We start from the raw sequence: 20,828 nt of genomic DNA, 5'->3' as shown, positions 1-20,828 counted from the left end.
TTAACGTTGGTAGTTCCCGGAGAAGAAGTTGGTCATTTCACGGCGCAGATTAGAACCCAAATTGAAACGTAAGCAACTAAAGGCCAGCCACTGTATCTGTGTCACATTCTCATTAGGGGCTGAGCCCCCCTAAAGGTCTGATCCTAGAATCGTCCCTGGATATAGTCTCTAGCCTATACATTATACTTTGCACATTCGTGCATACAACTGTACAGCTCTTTATTTTTAAAACAGACATATAGTACATATTTTTTTTGTACAATGTTTTTCATTTTTTTTTATTGTTAAAAGGTACACTGTGTAGTGTTTTAAGTATTTTATTAGCTAAAATCAATGTCTTCATTCATAAATATGTCCTCATTGGTGTAAAATTACCTCTGCCAATGATCTGACTTATCCTCGTAAGCGAAGAGTTTCTTATCTGTATTTACATTGGACGGGCATGTCCAAGGAGGCTTCCATGTCGTTCCACCATTTTGAAAAACTATAATCGCTGAGAGGGACATAAAGCACTAGCCTACCTGTCTAGCTAATCCACAACGCGTTTTCGTTCAGAGCCAGCGTCACGTGACTGAAACCAGCTGAAACGGAGAAGGAGATCAGTGAGAGGCGCTTGTCACTGCCCCGGCAAATTTGAAAGCCTGCACTGCACTTCAGTTCATAATGGAGGATCATACTTATGCCGAGCCACAGGAGAAGAGAATCCTCGTCGCCCAAAAAGCGAAAAAGGGAATTAAAAAGGCAACGTGACATATAACGGCTACCGTAGTTGCAATACGCATTTGAAAGTATTTGCTTTTCTCTTTAGTTTTCCCTTACTGTGTTTACTGAAACACCAATACATATTCCTTGTATGTGAAAACCTACTTGGTGAAAAAACCTGATTCTGAGTTAGGCGGAAGAGAATACATGTTCAAATGGAAATATGAAAAGTATCAAAAGATCTCAAAGAAATAAGATACTGACAGTCAAGCCAGTCTGTTTTTCCTCTTAAGTCACCGTTTCATCTCACATTCTAACAACCAGGACTTTGCTTCGTTCACACACTATTTTGTAAAAACCCAAACTCAGGAGACATCCCAAAAAAAATGTAAATTTGGATTCTGTCGTGTTGAGGTTTTCTGATTTTTCAACTCCTGAGAAAATGTGATCCCGGTAGACACATAAGACTACAGTTATGCGTGATCTGAGGTGAAGCCATGCCTATTGCTACAACTTGGATGATTTACTTGTTAAATTATACAGATCGTTTAAAATACACAATACACACAGTAGACATGGCTCACTTTTTTTGTAAAATAAAGTAAATATATCTTTTCATTATCATCATCTAACTTACAAGTAACTTGAACACAACGGAGAGACAACCTATGAAATAGTGTGAATTTATTTTAGTTAGCAGTTGCCATTTCAGAGAAACGATTCCAGCGTTGTCAAGTATCTGGCAGGTATCAAGAGCATAACTGTCAAAACACTTTTAGCTTTGTTTTATAAATGAAACACAGACTTCCATCATACAAATAAATGTCCTTTTCATAGTAGAAACTGGGAGAATTTTCTTTATTATTATTATTATTATTATTTTACCTTCACTAACTTCACTTTCAGGTTCATTGAGAGAAAGTCTCTCTTTTGCAGGATCGCCCTGATCACATTCACAAAGTTACACATTCATACCTGGAAGCTTCCCAGTACAACCACAGTCTGAGCAGCTCCACTGGAGCGGTTGGGGTTAGGGGCCTTGCTCGGACACAAGCTCGCTTCTCTAACCTTTAGGCCACCACTGAAGTTTCTGTCCACTGCAGGTCTGTATCCTTTATTCATACTTGCAGTAGTGCTTCAATGCCTCTGGCAGCTCCAGCCAGTCAATGGCCATCCTGTGGACAATGTGCTTCTGGATGGCCTTCCTACACAACGTCTGCAAGGATGAGACTGAAGCAACAGAGAAAGGAGACAAAAAAAACAAAAAAAACACAAAAGACTGGATTAGCAGAATAAAAGTACTGAAGAGAAATTAAGAAGAAATTATGAAGAAATATGCATAAAAAAAAAGCATGGATGGATGGACAGGTCCATTGGCCAGAATAAATTAAAGATAAAAAAGTTAATATTTCTTGTTGGAAAGTCAATCAAACGGCCACAAAACAATGCAAAATGACCACAAAGTGAGGTACAGCGACCACAAAGAGTCTCAAAACTATTACAAAGAGACACAAAGTGACTACAAAAGACTCAAAACAAATACAAAGAGATGCAAAACGAATACAAAGAGATGCAAAACAACTTTAAAGCTATAGTGCGTAGTTTCTGTCTCCCCCATGAAAAATTCTAAGTAATGACGACAAAACTGTCGCCGCATCCACATGATACAAAAAACATGATGGACTCTGGCGTGGGAAAGTCACTGGACGACACTATCTTCTGAACATAGCCATACTGAGAGATACAGAGAGAGTTGTGTGGAGCTGATAGTCTTAATTAGCTTTGTATCAACTCATTTGGCAACGGCTTCAATGTAACGGACGTTCATTAATATCAAAAAGTTACACACTAAAGCTTTAAAGAGACTCAAGCTGATTACAAAGAGGCCCAAAATGACTACAGGCACTCTAAGTCGTTTTTTTGCCACGAGTGGATCACCTGCAAAATGTTACACAGTTACATGCCTGTGCCTGGACGCCCTTTGTTTTACAATCCACCCATGGTTAAAAGTATCACTGTGACACTTACATCCATACTCCACCTGGACGATTCGGACACACTTAGTAGCAGCAAAGACGTCGACCACAGCATGGAGAGGCTGGGTGGAGGGGATCCCCTTTGCAGAAGCTCCCATGTCCTCACCGTTGATGACCATGTGCATATCAGCCAGGTCTTGCCCTTTAGGCACATACAGTACTCCTATCCGGCTGCGTCTGGCGGTGGGAGGCAGGCAGTTGGTCTTATACAAGTCATCCAAAATGTGGCTGTAGCGTCCGGGCCTGCTCCTACCCACCAGCTTGTCTCTGGGGATCCGAATATTTTCAATGTGCAAGTGAGAGTCAGTGAAGAAAGTCTTTGGTTTGTTGTTGTTGCCGCCGCCTCCTCTATCTCCCTCGGCTACAGCTCCATCTTCAACCTCCCCTCGCCCGAGCCTCCGGCCCCCAGCCAGTCCTCCGTCTCCAGCCTCTTGACCCCCTGCTCCAGAATCCTCTATGATCTTGTTGTGGTTGCGAGTGATGGCAAAAATCCAGCTGTCCCCTGAGTCTGTCAGGTCTGGTATGGAGTATTCAGGTACCTCCTCTAAGCTCCTGGGGTCCTTGGCAGTCAGGCCGACTCGGAGGTGGCCGCACCAGCCCAGCTCCTTATCCTCGATCTCTATGAGAAAAATCTCCCCGGGCTTCAGAGGCCGTTTGCTGAAACACACACCATTTGCGAAGCTCTCCACCCGGGTGGCCTGGGTTCCTGAGTGGTCCAGTCTGACATTTGTACCATGGATCGGGTGGAATTCCATGAACTGATCAGGAAAGGGCTCCATTTTCAGTTGGATAGCTGTCAAAAAAAAACAAAAAAACAGAACAAACACAGAGACAGGCTTACTGAAACTTACTGAAGCCAATCAAATAGTCTTGCAGTAGTGTTGAAGTATTGCCGGCCAACACGTGGTCATCGTAGAGACACATCAACTTGCAATGCCACATGGAAATAATCCTGCTCTGCTTATCTGTGGGCTACTCAGGGAAGCTTCTGGTAGAAGGCTATTTTTAAAAGTTGCACATGTCAACAGATGGCAAGGTATGTGTTTGTGAGTGTCTGTGTGAGTGTGTGTGTTGGGGGGGGTGCACATGCACATGCCCACAGTCACTCACTCACACCAGACATGCACAGAGATTGAAGTGGGGTTAAAGGGAGCGACAAAACCCCCCGGGCCCCGGCGCCCATTCAATTTCACAAACCCATGTGCTGAAGTAATAGCTGCGTAATTATCATAATACCATATGCCAGGGAGATATATTAAACAGCAGGCTTTTCATAGCTGCACTCTAAATATAGTCACGCAACGCAATATACAGTCTGGATTTCATTCTTATGTAAAGCAGCAATCAAAGTCATATACCAGGATAGAGAGGGCTGTGGAGATTTATTATGATAATGTCATTATAGCATAAGAATATGAAGAGGACTTATATTTAAACCCTCAGCAGATTCTTTTTTATATTCATTATGTATGAGTGACAATAAAGGTTCCTGCACCCCGTGTCACTTTGTGCTGATTCACATTAGTTCATATCATTTCAGTCCAAAAGGTATCAGTCATTTTAATCGGCTCATATTAATTATCCAGTATGTTAATTAGGAGCTATGGTATGGACCTCATTAGTTACATAACACGTCTAATTAGAAATAATTCTATGCAGGATGTGGGACAGAGATCACTGATGAAGATTGGGGCTTTAAAATGAGACTACACACCGGTAATAAAAAAAAAAAAAAAAATAGGCTCAGCCTCGTCAGAGTCCGTTATCACTATGCAGGTGTCAGGATTGGAGATCTGAGGGAGGCTGCGAGTAAAAAAATGGATGCTGCAAAACCTCCAAGGGTTTGATGCGCTGGTCTGCATTCAGTTGCAGCATCTTCTCGACCAGATCTAGGAATATAGATGCTGGGCCACAGTCCATCTTCATCACCTGCACAAGTTCACCAAGACGCTTGAGCTGGAGGCATTTTGTCTCTTGAGCTCATAATGAAACTGCTCTCATTTTTTTTTAAACTGCTGTCTGTTCCTTTTCCATGGTCCAGCACATAGTCTGCTGGCTGGCCCTGAGTCTCTACGGTAAAGCTCAGCACGTCATAATCCATCTCCCCGGGATAGAGCGGGCAGCCAGTAGCCAGCTCTGCAGCTACTATGCCCAGAGACCACATGTTGATGGCCTCATTAAATGGAATATGCAGTGTGAGCTATGGTGCTCTGTGCCAGGTGGTCTGCGCACAGACACCAGACTGAACAGCAGACACAGGACGCACCAGGGCAAAGTCAATACGTTTGACTTTCAGTGGCTGCTATTGTCCGGTCTGAGGTCAGCATGTACAGGGTCGCAGCTGTGCCGTGGGAAAACCCTGGTTGTTTCTGTGATCCATACAGGCTTTGATCCATGGACCTTGAAGTTGAGGCAGATATGATCTTTGTTGAAGAAAAAGCCATTCCTCCTCACGATGCTGCAAGTGCCGACAGTCAGTGTGAAATCTCTGCATATTTCAGTCCTCTTTTCTTAACATACTGGAGTGACTGAAAGATTGTGTGACGCTCCCACTGTGAGGATGTCAAAGATTTCAAAACATAAACACTAGCACATGTCAAATTTCCAGTAATTCCAATAATTTCCACTCCAGGCTTTTTGAGGGTCTTCTCCATGTTGGGGCCCTGGGTACTTGGTTTCCCTATCCCCTTGCTTAGACACAAATAAATGAATCTATTGATGATGGATATATCTATTCAATGCCCGACGATCCAATATGATCGATACATACATACAAATTTAAGATGCGCCTTTATTTTGAAATTCACACTTTGTCACACTTTACTGCTTCTTCTATTATCTTTATATTCTACCTTTTACAAAAAAACAGTAATACTTTGTTTTTTTTATTTAAATGTCTGGAAGAGCTCAGTAATACAATTGTTAACTCATATTTCTGTTGCTTTTTGGGAGGTGATATAAATGGAACTGATTGTAGGGTAAATGGGCTTACACGGTATGATATCATCTAGTATCAATTGCAAGCCACTGCATTGAATCAAATAGAAATCGTATAGTGGTCCAAAGAATCAATATAATATTGTGCCGTATAATTTGCAATTTACACCCCTAGGCAGCAGATAATAAAATAGGTATAATAGAGGGTGTTCTGTAAATATACAGTAGGCCTACTTTACATTCCAATATCTGGTCCTGGGCAATATTGTCAGTCATGCAGCCACGGTGTTCAGGAACTCCTCCTCCAGTCAGTGATGGATGGGGGTTATTGTCTCTCACCCCAGCTGCAGCCTGCACACCACAACCCTGTTCTTTATTTTGTCATTTCTAGGGCTTCCAGTATGTTTTATGTAGGCCAAGATGGAGGGAGGGAGGGAAGAAGAGAGAGAGATGTGGGGTCAATTATTATATCCTCTTCTTTATCTTTTTATTGTCACCAGAATATTTCAATTTATTTACCATGGGGCACAGTAATGAAGACCATAATTAAACAGTAATAATTTGGATACTGCTGAACTTGATTATAAATTGAGCATAGTTTTTGTGTGCTCACCAGAAGAGAAAATAACACTAACACTATTCGCTGTCGCCATGTTGTGTGTTTGTACAATTAGACAACACTCTGGATGCACAGTTGTGTGGATGAGTTCCATGCTTCTGTTGGGGCTGCAGGACTCTTAATCTGGATTATCATGCTTTTCATAATCAGTTTGGCGAGCTGTGATTCTCGGCAGCGCATGACACATCTGGATGTAACAGGCAGTCGGTGAAGGGGAGCTGTGTGCGTGTGGGACTGCGAGAGAGAGAGAGAGAGAGAGAGAGAGAGAGAGAGAGAGAGAGAGAGAGAGAGAGAGAGAGAGAGAGAGAGAGAGAAATAGAGCGTGTTGAGACTCCTCACTCCGCGGTCCTTGCGCACACAAATGGAGAGGGAACCAGCAGAAGACATCCCTGACCGGCGGGTTTAGTCACATTTCCATGCACAGCATTATTTTTCATGTAAGTAATATATTCCTCATCTCCATTCATGTTGCCAGTCTTTTTTTTCTTCTCTTTTTTTGTTGATGCAAAACATCATCAGTGCTGCACACATTTGCTGTTCCATTCATTTCTATTGGCCCGTAGCGTTTTGCAACACTTTCTTACTCACTTTAACTTCTGCTGTCATGTCTGCATGTCACACTTGTCTTGTGCATGTCCAGAATATAGAAAGAGTGCAGCTCTGGAGGTAAAGGTGGAGGTGTTACACTACATTCTGTGACCTGCATTTTGCTGTAAATAGTCACTGCACAAGTTGAGGGGCCACTCTATTTGATTTTGGATCGGGTCACATATTTTGGCAGTTGTAACGGCATACATTTTGTTTTGAGTAGCTTAGAGATCTGTCTGTCTGCCCATACTTTAACCCTTCTGGTGTAACTAGCCACAAATTGTAATTATTTTCATTATGTATTTATCTGTTGATTATTGTATCTAATTATGTTGTCTATAAATAATATAGAGAAAAAAAGATCATTATATCTTAGCAGAGCCCATGTGTCACATTTAGTTGCATGTTTTATTTGACTTTATTGGTCCAAAACTCAGTTGACTCAGTTTTCTCTCATATATGACAAAAAAAAGCAGTACATTTAACATTTAAAAAAAGGAACCAGCAAAGATTTGCTTGAAAAATGACTGATTGAACTAATGTTTCACAGTAGTTGCAGATTAATTTTTCTCTTTCTCTCTCTGTTCACCTGATCTGAGCTCAGCTTTTACATACAATGATATGCAGTGCTTAAGAAATTGTTCAAGATGGAATATATAAATAGTATAGGCAATTCTGATTTAACAGTTAATGTGCTGATGGGGAACTTTCTATACAATATGATATAATGACTTTCACTGTATACACACTCAAAATAATAATAACTTTTATTTTTAAAGCGCCTTTCATGAAACCTAAGGACACTTTACCGAATTACTGGGGCTAAGAAAAGTTAAGGGAGGCTGTAGGCTGTGGTGAACAGGTAGTGTATGAAGAGTTTTTTAAAACATGTCCGGGGGATGTATGTATGCATTGTGGATATGTACAGGGAGGGTGTTCCAGAGGGACGGGGCTGCAACACTACAGGCTCTGTCTCCGAAGGTACAGAGTCTGGGAAGGGGAATACTTCTCATGGTCCTTCAATAATAATAATGTATTATCTGTTTGATAGTAATATGTTCCCAAAACACTATTGAAATATATTTTCAAACTCATCAAACCATTCACTGACAACTCCCCCCCCTCCCCCCGCATCCTGTACAGAAGCATCTGCATCAGACCTTAAGCATAAAGGAATAGCACTGATAGCAAGGGACTCTGGATTGTGATGTTACTAATAACTACGATCAACACTGGGTCACAGAGATGAGCTAGCTTGGAAACACACCCCACCAAATGTTGGCTTAGCCCATAATCCGGCTGTGTGTGATTTGTCAGATTTCACAGTAAAACCCAGCATTAAATTAATCTGAGATTGTTAGTCTTCGTGTCTGATCAGAAGGTGGCAAACACACACACACACACACACACACACACACACACACACACACTCTTTCACTGATTGAGAATGTAAGATCAAATACGTTGCAGTGCACTTAGAGCAGATGTGTGCTGTGTTTCGTGCTACAGTCCTCACACATCACTATGTACTTCACATGCAGCCATATGGCACAGTTAACAGCTCTCTTATAGGCTATTACAGTTTATCATTAAGCATCACATGCTGCTTGACCCGAAATGACTCCCCACAAATAGAAGCTCAACCAGGCGACAGAGCTCCAAAATTCGAGCAGATATTACTAAAATAAACTGATAAAAAAATGCAGATTTGGCTGAATGCTTTCAACAACACAGTTAAACCAAAAACCCAAAGGACAGTTGGGGGAGTCAGCCCCGATAACACACACACTTTGCAACATATTAGGAGTTTTTGGGTGGATATCTTTAAGAAAGAATTCTGCTAATAAAAGATTTTAAAAAATGACTGGTATTCTATGCATAATATACATTGACTGGCAGCCAATCAAGTGACTCATTCACTTACCGTAACAACCTTATTTGGATTATATTTTTAGCTATGCTAGCAGCTATGCTAGCAGTAGCCTATGGCTCTATGGATCAATACATTTTGTACACATATTCGCGGTCTCCAGAGGGTTATTCCTACTGACTTGAGGTTTGTGGTTCTGAGTGAAATGTCTCAACAACTATTGGATGGATTTCCATGAAATTTGGCACACACATTCATGTCTCCACAGGATGAATTATAATATTAGTGATCCCGCAGTTTTTTCTAATCAAGCTGCACCATCTTGTCGAAACTTTGTCCTCTACTATTGCTTATTATCAAAAACTAATACCATTCCCTCAGTTTTACCATGTGTTAGTTAAAACAGTTAGCTAAAATTAGCTAAAATACTTAGCTAAAATACTAAAGTTATTTTAGCATGCTAGCACGCTAAACTAAAATGGTGGTCATGGTAAATGTTGCTAAACATTAGCATGTTTACATTGTCCTTTTGAGTAGTATGTTAGCAAACTGATTTTAGCATTTAGCTCAAAGCACTGCTGTACATAAGTCTCACAGAGCTGCTAGCATGGCTGTAGACCCTTAAGGGCCTTGCAGACCAAAGGCTGGAACCCATTGTTTCAGTGGCTTGCATCGGGCCACGACGGTGTTTCGCTGCCTCGAGCAAAGCGTCGGCGCAGGTTCGCTACAGGTCTGTTGAGCTCTGTACCCAGCGCGCTGTAGATGTGTGGTGAACCCAGTGGCATACACAGCGCAAACCGCGTTTGGCCTAAAAGGCCTATTTAATGGGTAGCTAAACCAACATGTTAAGTTTAAAATTCTCCACAGTGGATATTATTCCACTCAATGCCAAAAGATGCAAATCCAGTTGCAATGAGGTTATGCAAAAAAAAGCAGCAGTTATTTGATATATGACCATTTGGATTAGTGAAAAGAATACAGCAGCATCTGGAGTCCAAACAAAGTCCTTCACAGCAGCTTCCAAACTGGCTTGATAATATGACAACATGTCCTCTTGTGTTCTAAAATTAGCTTGGACAAAACATTGTTAGCTTAACAGTGGTTTAGCCTGATGGCGTGTGAGTGCATTTGTATGTTTTCGGACACTTGTTTTCTTCTCACCCTGTGAAAAGCTGTAAGGAAGGTCTAATGTCACCTGGCTGCATGTGTGTCTGTGAGGTTTATCTCCCCACCATCCATTTTGGGCGAGAGCAGATTAGTCAGAACCCACCAGCTGCTGTGGAATTGCTTGAAATTGTGCCACACAGCACTGTAATACAGTTACATAAATGGGACCAGTCAGAGGTGGGCTTTAACTTGCATAAAGAGCAGGGCACTTGACCCAGAGAGACAGCAAATAAAAGAGTCCCTACTGGGCCTTTGTGCTGTTTCCCAGCTTGTGTCCAGTGAAGCAGAGCTGCTCTTTTCTCCCACAAAACGAGAGTGGATAACACACCTCACCTCTCTGTTCTATGTTGGCATCATTTTGACAAGCCAGTAGGTGGTGGCTGTATAATGTGTTAATGCTACTGACACTCAAAAGCCACATGGGGGGAGAGGGCATCTTTGAACTCTCCTCACTATTTCTTTCAGGATTGAATAAGTAACTCTTTAAACAGCTCGAGAAGACACCAGAGGGAGTGTTGTGGCTCGTCTGACAGTTACCTCTGTAGAGGCTGAGACTGGAAGACACTGTAGTTGTTTCCTTGGGGAGATGGCGTGCTGAATGCCACTTCAGGGAGTGAGTGTGGTAATGCCTTTTTCCTTTGTTCGGAGATAACAATTTTGACAAAGACAAAAATAAACTCTTTGTTTAATACTGAAAGGCATCTTTACTCAAACTTTGCCTTTTTCATTTCGTATTCATGTTCACAGAGGGCACAGCAAATTGAATGAATTCTATATACAATAGACATCCAATCAGCCCCAAAAGACATTAGATCCAAGCTGCCCTAGTTTGTGCAACATTTGGGGGAGACTATCTTGTCTATTTTTGCATGCCTCTAAAGCCCATTCACTATGTGGAGCGGCAGCTATGGGAGAGGTGCTTATTTGGATTGGAGTCATTCACTAGGCTTCGGATTAATGTAGATTTCAACAACTCTTCAGAGCCAAACTACGTGACATTCACACAATAATACTGAGTTGGCACTGGTAAGCAGTTTCTGTAATAAATGAGGCACAATTGTAGAAAAGATGCCCGTCCTCTCTTTCTCTCTCTATGGCTCATTCCCTCAAAGCTTTTATTTGTTCCGCCTTAATAATGTAGCTGACCGTGTTCTTTATTTATTCTCTTTCACTGACTCTTAGGTGCCTTGGCGCACAGCCGATGTAAAGTCAAGAAATGGCAGAGCTTGGAACAAATGGGGAAAGAAGAAGTGAGGATAAAGGAAGAGGAGGTGGCGTACCTCTCCAGGAGCCCCACGGCCCGGAGGTTGGCCTCTCCCCAGTGGGTGGGACCAAGAGGCATCGAGGGATTGTGATCCAGCTGACCAGGACAGAGGGAGAGTGGAACAGTCTGGATGACAGTGAGCTCATCTTCTCCATCGACCACGATGACGACTACCCCTCCATATCTCTCTCCAAGGAGAGGCAGCTTTCTGTTGAAGATGACAGAAAGTTGCAGTCCCAAGCTTTCCACGTCCCGCTTTCCCCCTCATCCCCTGGCTCGTTGGGCAACTGCTCCGCCAGTGGCCCCAGCTTCCTCTCCCCGGGCACTTCTTCACCCACCCACCGACCCCTCGCTAGCCTGGTCAAGTCTCTCTCCACAGAGCTGGAGCTTAAAGAAGGCTCCACCCTCAGACCTAGGCCCCTTCTCAACCTCGTAAAGTCCATCTCCACGGAGATCTCCCGCTCAGAACCCGAGGTGTCGCAGTCTAAATCAGACTCCCGCCTCAACCTCCACCTGTGGAAGCAGCTCACGCAAACAAAAAATCGCAGCACTGGGGACTCCCGCACCGCGCCCCCTTCTCCGAGCTCACACTCCCCTAGTGGAGAGAGTCTGAAAGGGAGCTTCTTCAAAATGGAGTTAGAGGACACCAAGAGGAAGCTCTCGGAGGCCGTGCACGAGCCTCTGAGCAGCATGTTCAGTAAGATCATGAGAGAGGAGAACGCAGGCAGCCCCAAACACCAGTGTAAGAGCCATGGGGCTCATCATGTCAGCTCCAGAGCTTTGGGGCGTGAATGTAGCACCGACACGGTTCTCTCTGAGTCTCCTGTGAGGAACACGAGAAAAGCAGACGCGGATGTTTTGCCTGTGTTTGACTGGCCTTCTGTCAGACATCCAGGGAGCAGCCACTGCGGTCCGTGCCCTGTGCATCACAACAGGCAACATCACAGGGATGAAGAACTGGAAATATGTACAGACGGTGACGTGATGCAAGTGTTAGCCATGGAGAGATCACCTACCCTTGCAGCGCCCCTGGTTAGGACTTCCCCCCTTTCTCAACCTCCTCATCCTCTGCCACGCATGACTTTATTCTGCGTGGCAGTGCTGTCCTATGGCTATTTCATCCTACCTCTCAGTCCATATTTCTCTGGCCTGGCTCTGGGATTAGCACTGGGCTTCTTGTTAGGACTGTTGCTCATTAGGATGGGTTCCCACAGGACTCGCCGCTCAGCTCCTCCATACAGATCAGCACAGACTCTGTTGGGTGAAGGCATTCTGACAGGTGGCACTGTCAGCACTGAGCCTGACACCCTCAAGGTAAATCTGAAGAAAAACACACTAACACATTTCTCAACATGTCTTCCAGAAATAACACCTGAGAAAGAACGCTTATGCAGAATCATCAGACTTTGAATTTAATGTTTTTGTTGCACCCAACCCTTATCTGTTAAAGCAATAGTTGGCATTTTAGTAGCAATAGTTGCCGAGAATTAGACGAGAAAAATGTATACCACTCTCATGTCTGTCCGTTACAGACAGTTAGCTAGTTTAGCAGCACAACGTCTGAGAACAGGGGAGAAACAGCTAGAAACTTGGTAAAGGTAACTCACTTCTAAATGAACTTAAGCATGTTTACTCCAAATACAGTAACAAGGCCGTGCTAATTTGTTGTTCTAAAAGAACAGTGTCAAGTTAACGAGTGACTTAAGCACCTCTGCTGACTGTTTCCCTCGCAGAGTAAACCTTCTCAAAGTGGCACGCAACTACATAAGATGCCCAGAATGCAATTAAAATCTTCAATAATAAGCTGCCTGAGCTGCAGTGGTAATTACTGTTCTCCTACTGGCTACAGAGCTCGACAAGGGGCAACCGGAGAGGATGGCTACCACCCAGACACTGTCAGTTCCAGAGGCAATTAGTGGGGAGACAGGCAGGAGGAAGCTGTAATTTGTCAGGGCGTGAGGCAGGGTAGGGGGAGTGAAGAGTGGTGATGATGGTTGGAAATGGGGGTTGTACTGTCTCAATGTTTTGTCATTAGCAGGTTTGGTTTCAGTCTCATGGCTGTTGACATGTGAAAGTCAGAGCCGCAAGGTTTGTGAGAGAACAGTCATGGTGTTTTTAATTGCGGCCACAATTCTGAAGGGTGTTAGCAGAGGCTGACACCGCTGTATGAATAAAGTACAAATACAATTTCAGTTTAAATAATAGATTGTTTATTAGTTAATTGGAGCATTAGGAGGGACCATCAAGCTCTCAAAGGGGACCATGCAGTAGGACACCATTCAGCACACATGCAACAGTCCTAAGAGGGCCGGAGTGGGACTCACTTTCAACCCTGGAGTTTCATGCCTTAGACCGGCCCACTTTACGTCACGACTGACTATATTAAAATAATGTAATTAAAACTTTAGTATATAAGCAATGTTCTCTTCAGCCTTGTAATTCAGTGTATTTTTTGTAAAATATAATTTCCAATTCAGTGCAAATACAGTAAGTGTTGCTTCACAATGTAGATTTATTAGAAAAGTTAACGGTATTATTCTTTACAACACAATGTAATGTTTAACAATATCAGAATCTATTTTCTAATAATAATAATTTCAAATAAGAGTTCACAAATATCCAAACCTTAAAATAAAATAATGAAGTAAAATATAAAATAAAAAGAAATAAAGAATTTAAATTATATTAATGAATATATTTAATATTTCATTTAACATTCTACTGTATTCCCTTGTAGTCGTGGGCTTTGTATATTTGCTATCCTTATTCCAATGATAAAAGGCATAATGGATCAATACACACACACACACACACACACACACACACACACACACACACACACTCTTTCACTGAATGAGAATGTAAAAGATTGATCGAACACGTTGTAATGCCGAATAATCTGGCATCATTGATTATCTCAGGGCATGTTATGGTATAGAGCAAGTCTACACCATACTCTTCATTAATATTAATTGTAGTTATTATAATATTCACTCAATAAGCACTGCTACCTGCCTACTCTGGACTTCTGGGCTCATGGCCGGTGCTTAGTAATGACTCTTCATTGTCATCACAGCAAACTGGACTAGTGGCTGCAGCTGCGGAGCTACAACAAAAAGTTTGATTCATAAACACAAACATGTTGTATTATGTTTTGTACAAATGCTAGCATCTTGCACTGCTCCTGACTAGCTTAGCTTACCAGTCTCATCGTCTTCATTTGGCATTTCACTCTCGCTGGTTTTAATGAAAAAGTTGCTCAGTTTAGCACATCTGGCCACGTTATTTTCTAGAGCTTTCCCTTTTTGCGCTATTATCCGTTTTTATAGTTTCTTTTAGCTCGCGGTCGCATCCTCTGACGAGCACCGCTGACTGAAGGTGACAATTTGTTTTTGTTATTTAGCTGGCAAGGTGCCGTAAATACCAGGCTGCACTCTGCGAGTGGGCGAAACGTGATGTACTCAAATCTAGGTAAAATTAAGGGCCTATTTTATAAAAATAATGCGCACCAGGAATGTTTTTAGGGGTAATTTAAGGTAAATTTGAGTACATCACATTTCGTAGTGTTTATTACAATACTCTGAAGTTTAGCCATTCAACAGTTTGCTAATCTCCATCAACACTAGCAGAGCTCTACTTGAACTTTTTTTTAGTAACTTAGCTAGTGCTATGGAGGTCGATAATTTTGTAGCACAATCCACAAAATATCTAGCCTTAGTATGTAGTTACAAACCCCACATCTGTAGGCTACACCCTAGAAAACATTTTAATTACGGTGTTAAGCTGCTAAATTATCCATAACACCGACTAATTTTTTGAAGCACATGCTACGTAGCACTGTACAGCCCTCACTTAGCTAGCTAACATTAACTTAGCTAGCTAGCTAGTCCGTGAACATGGTTAAAATGAAATTAGCTATTAAGTTAAAAGCACCAAACTTACTTACTTTAAATATAGACACTAGGCGATCTTGATTCAACTCTGTGCTGGATATTGACAAGCGTTTCACCTCTCGGTGAATGCTGAATGTTTTTGGATATTCGACTTCCAACACGTCGTCCGTTCTCATATGGTCGTCTTTAGGTCTGGGTGGCTGCTCGCTGCTGTGCTCGAGTGGGGGGCGGGGCAGGGCGTAGCTAGGAGGAACGAGGGAGAGAATATCATTGCAGTATTGAATAATTGGAGCCCAGACGCAATTTTGTAATTTTCTAAATTTCTGATCCTCTGAATAAAAACAGAAAACTGGAAAAACAGTCTAAAGATCCAATTTTTTAATTTGTCAAAGCGGAAAAAAATGAAAAATTGGATATTTGAACCCATTTTTCTGTTTTTTCCAAATATCCGTTTGTGCTTAGAAAATTGAACTGATAAGCGTTACACGGACCTGCAAGGAACAATACATAAATAAAAAGAGTGGGCTGTGAGTTCAGGCAGCCTAGGGACATCATCCATGATTTTCAACTTTGATTTCAAACCAGTGCCTGCCATGACTGAACACCGGTCCTCGCCCAAAAAAACAGACCGGCCTGAGTCCTAATGAACACTTCAGCATATACTGAAAAGGCATAAAGTTTTATGTTTTAATGCTTCCTCATTTTTTAATTTCACAGGATTTTAAAGCCAGCAAATTTACACTAATTATGCTTTTATGTTTATCTGATTATAGAGTTGTGTTTAGGGCTGCAGCTATCGATTATTTTAGTAATCGAGTATTCTACCGATTATTCCATCGATTAATCGAGTAATCGGATAAGAAATACTTAGTAAGAAATACTTAGTAAACAGCTATAGTAAATATTTATTATTGCTGTTTACTAAAAAAAAAGGAAACCTGTCTTTTGTATATATACTTTTGTATATCCTTTTTTAGAAAAAGCAACATTTTTTATTGCCAAATTCCAAGACCCTTAAAAAAATGTTAATATTTTTCACCCCCTTCCCCTTCTTGCCTCTGGCTTTTTGCACTGGATATGCAAAAGAGCTGTTCACTAACCAGAGGGTAAATGTGACGGTACAAAGCTTACAGCAGGGCTATTCAACTACACTGTTCTGGGGGACACATTTTAAGAAGGCTAATACTGAGTGAGGAGAAAGAATAAAGAATGCAGACATCACCGGCATGATGACGTCATTCACGTGCATATTAAGTAGCCATGCTGGGGGGAGGAGCCGGTTTGTCTCCAGCAGCTAAGTTAGCAGCTAAGCTAAGTTAGACTACAAACCAATGCTTTCGTTTTAGCTTGTTGGTAAAACATCGCTATTTGCAGAGTAGCATCCTGTAGGCTAGTTGTGTAAAACAGCGCGGTGGACGAGAGCAGCAGTTAGCTACCTTGTGTCGGGTTCGCTCCGTGGAATGGATGAGTAGACTGGATGTTTTCTACAAAGATGATGTAGTAGCATGTTTGCAGCTTAAAATGATCCCAAACTTTCTGTCGTTTTCTCTCGCCTGTCTCTTGTCTTAGACCCTATTTTCGTCTTCCTTCATTTATAATCTGGGCCGTCAGTCTTGTGTCCACAGAAGCGTCAACGTGTTGTGCGCTAGTAATAATCCTCCGTGCGGAAACACAGTGAGCCGTACAACCTTAATTACGTTGATTTAATGAAGCTTAGAGGCAAAGAATTTTGCTTCGAGGATTTTTTGTAATCGAATTATTCGAGTTATTCAAGGAATCGTTTCAGCCCTAGTTGTGTTCAAGCATACGTTGACCCGATGTAACTCCAGATATTAAGTAATAGTTTTGGAAAATGTACTTTCTTGCTAAGATTTAGATAAGAAGACTGATATCTCTCACAGTTTTGCACACTTAATTATTAATGGTAGAGCCAGGAAAGGCCTAGCATAGCATAGCGAAATGATTAGCTTGGCTCGGTTCGAACTTCCAGCACATCTAAATGCTCACTAATCAACACATTAAATATTGTTTGTTTAATTCATACATACACAAAAATGTTAAAAACACTGATTTGTGGTTTTCCAGGTTACTGTGCCATTCCTCAATACATATAAGCTGTAGTTTGCTCAATACTTTACAGACAACTTAGTCGATTAAGCTAGCTTTGTCAAGCAAGAACTAGAATCTCTTAATCATTGCAGTGACATTGAATGTATGACGCTGAGGGGTGGATTTGCTCTGATTTAATTTTATTAGGATCAGTTTACCGACTAACCGAAGACCTGCATCTAATTCAACCTTTACCATCTGTAACCTGAAGTCTGTGATTAGTGGAGGTTGTTGACAGCAGCATGAAGCCAGAAAAGGCGCGTTACTTTGAAGGCCAAATCCAGGAAACAATGTCCTTTTAAACTAAAAGCTATTTCTTTGTTATATTCCAGAATGTTCTCGATTACTAACATTATTATGGATGACTAATCCTCTTACCCCTCAGCTTGCAGACTCGCCTGCTGTACTGCTTTGGTTTCATAACTAATTCAGCCATATCAAAACATAATTTATGTTGAAATCCACGAGAGGGGAATTTACTTAATTTATTTTATTTAAGTATGATAGTTTGGACAAAAAGACACACTTACAATCACATTTACTTTTAGCTGTTTACTGCATTGTTAGGCTGATTACAATCATCATAGCATTATTTTCAAGACTGGAACAATTCCAGATCTCGTGTTTATAACTCACTTGAAACTGTGCATGGTGTTGATTGAAATTAACACTCACTTTCTGCCTTTCCAGGGCTGGATGAATGAGATACATGATTACGACCCAGAAACCTACCATCCAGCTCTGACTCACTCTGTGTTTGCTGCCCTGGAGGGCTCTTGTCTCCGTCTGGACTCCCCGCGTAACAACATCAGCCGCAGGGCCACGTATGATGAGAGAGTTCAGGAGACCACCTTCGTCAAGTCACGCTCCTTTCAGCTCGCAAAGAGCAAAGTATGATGACTAAGTAACTGTGTTATGGGAACATTTGTTCTGTATTTGAGGCTGTTTTAAAAAAAATTGGGATCTACAAAAGAAAGTGAAGGTCTGATATATTTTGATGTTCTGGGGAAGTTCTGATGGTGTACGTAGGGCAGCGCTGCAGTAAACTTAGTCTAACTTTATGTATCATTCACTGTCTTACTAATGAATGAATAGGATTTACTACAGGGCCTGAAATTGCTAGTAGTACCTGAGAGACAATAAACAAATATAGCGAAAAGCATATTTGAAATCAAGTTTAATGGCAAGAAACAGTTAAATCAATTTCTAATGTTGGTTCAGCTCTTTAGAATTCATTTCATGAATCTGACTGCATTGCTCATTTAACGGTTGCCTTTCGCTTTGACACAAAACAAAAACTCCGCCACTGTTCCCCAAAGGTATTCCTGCTGCCATCTGTGTTGGCTCGGAAGCGGATGTGGAACCCAAAGTATCCCATCTGCATCCAACTGGCTGGGACAGAGAACTGTCAGGAGGATGAGGGAGGAAGGTCGGAGGAGAGTCGGGGCAAGGAGCCGGGCGCTGAACTGGCAAGTCCACAACAAAGTTCCTCCAAACACGTCCATGACCTTCCCACCACTCTTTACCTCTTCGGCCGCACAGGAAGAGAGAAAGAAGAGTGGTTTCGTCACTTCCTGTTTGCATCTGTGGAGACAGAGAGGGAAAAGGAGAGGGACAGACAGAAGCCTGGCAGATGTGTGTCCAGATTGGGTACGAGAAATGTTAATAATACATTAGAGAAGAGAGGGCTTCCAGATAAGGCATCTATACAAATGCTATATATGTGTGGATTATGGATTACATGCTCCAATTCTTTGCATTTCAAAGCCAATCCCTTTCAAAAGAACATGCAGATCTCATAGTTGTTTCATGACATGACAGGGCTAAGGCATCAGAAAAAAACAGCTTTGTTTTTACTGTATTTTGTAGAAAATTACTAACATATATATATATATATATATATAACCCCCTTGTGATTTTTAATTTCTAATGCAAATCTGACATTTGATCTGGCATCTGTCACACCTCCTTATGACGTCGCCACACTCTTGTTTATGGCATTGGTTAGAAGTAGTACTATATTAAAAAAAAAATAAAGTTGCTGCGTCACATTCTTGGGAATTGCTGGTGATTGATAAAAGTGGTTTAGTGATTTTAAGGATTTTAGTTTGACATATTACCTATATTTGTTTCCTTTTTTTTGCAGAGTTAGAGGAGAGGATTGATACCATAATGTCATGTGGATTAAGTATTAAGTAGGAAGAGCGGGTTAGCTTAGCTTAGCATAAAGACTGTAAATAGGGGGAATCAGATGGCCAGAAGTAACAAGCTCACATAGTACATTTTGTATAATTTCCACAGCATTAATTCACCATACCAACATCAGAGACATTTTATACTTACCACTCTGCTGCGCTTAGCTTCTCTTTTTTAACAGAAATATTTTCATTTGAAACTTAACACGTTCCTCACATTAAAAGTGTACCTATGAAAAGAATGCTGCAAGACTTTTAATGTGAAAATTAAAGCTTCATTCATAGTAGCCTAACATTGTTCAGGTGAAACCAAAGTGGAACGCCATGACTCTTGCTGTGCTGATGGAATGAACTTATTTTCTGTGAATGGTCATTATAACCATAACCAACAATGCTGCCTGTGTTCTCCCAGGTGACCCAGCATTGGCACAGAGCGTTAATGCCCAAGGTAATGTCCCAAGCAGCAGAGGCTCCAGCGGAGTGGACAGCTGTGAGGACGACGCACCCTTCACACCTCCAGTCCCCTGCATCCATGCAGCTCCTGTCAGTCAGACTTCCAGTAGCACCGGAGGCCTTTCCCTGCTAGACTACCCCGGATACATGGCTCGCCTCCTGGCCACAGAGGAGTTCACCCCCCTCTCCAGATCTGGAGCCAGCAGCACAGCAACAAGCCCCACCTTTAAGGGAAATGTATGTCATGCTTGCAGATACAATTAAGTGAATCAAATGTGAGACTGTAGGGACATTCCAGAGCTGTACAGTTTACATGTTATCTTAACAGAGTAAAGTGACACAGCACAGTGGTATAAAATGGCATACTTATTCCACTGTTCTTCCTCTGTTTTTAGCTCTAAATTGGACTAAACCAGCACTTTTCTTGTCCTTGCTCAGCTTTCACTCAGGTGTCCTTTTTTTCTCCTTTTTCTCCAGTGTACCTGTGATCTAGCAGAGCACCCTGGAATGAGCCAGACTGCGTGGGCTAACGCTCTAATTGGTCGAATCTTCTGGGACTTCCTGCGAGAGAAGCACTGGGCCGATGTGGTTTCCCACAAGATCCAGAAGAAGCTGAGCAAAATCAGAGTGCGAGGAGCTTTATTTAAAGTTACAGTCAATTTGACCATAAGTGTGATGCATTTTATATCATTTAAAAACTATGCTATATTCTTTACAGCTGCCTTACTTTATGAATGAGCTGACTCTGACTGAGTTGGACATGGGCTGCTCTATGCCACAAATCACCACTACCTCCAGACCAGAGGTCAACCACAGAGGTTTGTACAAAATGGAAATGAAACACGGAGAGATAAAGAAAACCATACACATACCCAATATGCAAACGCACACATATGCAAGAGATGAGTAAGGAGATGGCCTGCTCATGTGATTACAGCTGAGTACTGCAGCGCATCAGATCAGAAGTTGTTATCCTGTTGTAATCTCACAAAGCA

At 41.9% G+C, this 20,828-nt stretch overlaps 2 protein-coding genes across 2 annotated transcripts in view; one reads left to right on the top strand and one right to left on the bottom strand.

Moving 5' to 3' along the window:
• Positions 1 to 1,816: 1,816 nt before the first annotated feature.
• Positions 1,817 to 3,517, bottom strand: neurl2 (neuralized E3 ubiquitin protein ligase 2). The gene is made up of 2 exons (XM_078280047.1): positions 2,731 to 3,517; positions 1,817 to 1,932 (listed from the first exon to the last, which is right to left on the bottom strand). Exons 1-2 carry the CDS (start codon positions 3,515 to 3,517, stop codon positions 1,817 to 1,819), a joined length of 903 nt encoding a protein of 300 aa, XP_078136173.1.
• Positions 3,518 to 11,135: 7,618 nt separating this feature from the next.
• The window catches only part of tex2l (testis expressed 2, like), a 12,899-nt gene continuing 3,206 nt past the window's right edge, over positions 11,136 to 20,828 (top strand). Inside the window, exons 1-6 of the mRNA XM_078279408.1 lie at positions 11,136 to 12,497; positions 17,876 to 18,076; positions 18,505 to 18,835; positions 19,793 to 20,070; positions 20,311 to 20,460; positions 20,552 to 20,651. Of these exons, the coding sequence (XP_078135534.1) occupies positions 11,136 to 12,497; positions 17,876 to 18,076; positions 18,505 to 18,835; positions 19,793 to 20,070; positions 20,311 to 20,460; positions 20,552 to 20,651 (2,422 nt within the window). The remainder of the gene's footprint in view (positions 12,498 to 17,875; positions 18,077 to 18,504; positions 18,836 to 19,792; positions 20,071 to 20,310; positions 20,461 to 20,551; positions 20,652 to 20,828) is intronic.

Source organism: Sander vitreus, chromosome 21, assembly GCF_031162955.1.
Source record: "Sander vitreus isolate 19-12246 chromosome 21, sanVit1, whole genome shotgun sequence".
In the NCBI taxonomy this organism is placed as follows: domain Eukaryota; kingdom Metazoa; phylum Chordata; class Actinopteri; order Perciformes; family Percidae; genus Sander; species Sander vitreus.
The sequence above is the reverse complement of the archived record's forward strand: the minus strand, read 5'-3'. Positions and strand labels throughout refer to the sequence as shown.

Bases quoted from the DNA above. Each gene is read 5' to 3' on its own strand.
- neurl2 (XM_078280047.1), bottom strand. From the start codon at position 3,517: ATGGAGCCCTTTCCTGATCAGTTCATGGAATTCCACCCGATCCATGGT. The intron at 1,933-2,730 runs GTAAGTGTCACA...CTGTTGCTTCAG, and splicing joins CGTCCAGGTGGAGTATGGAT to TCTCATCCTTGCAGACGTTG.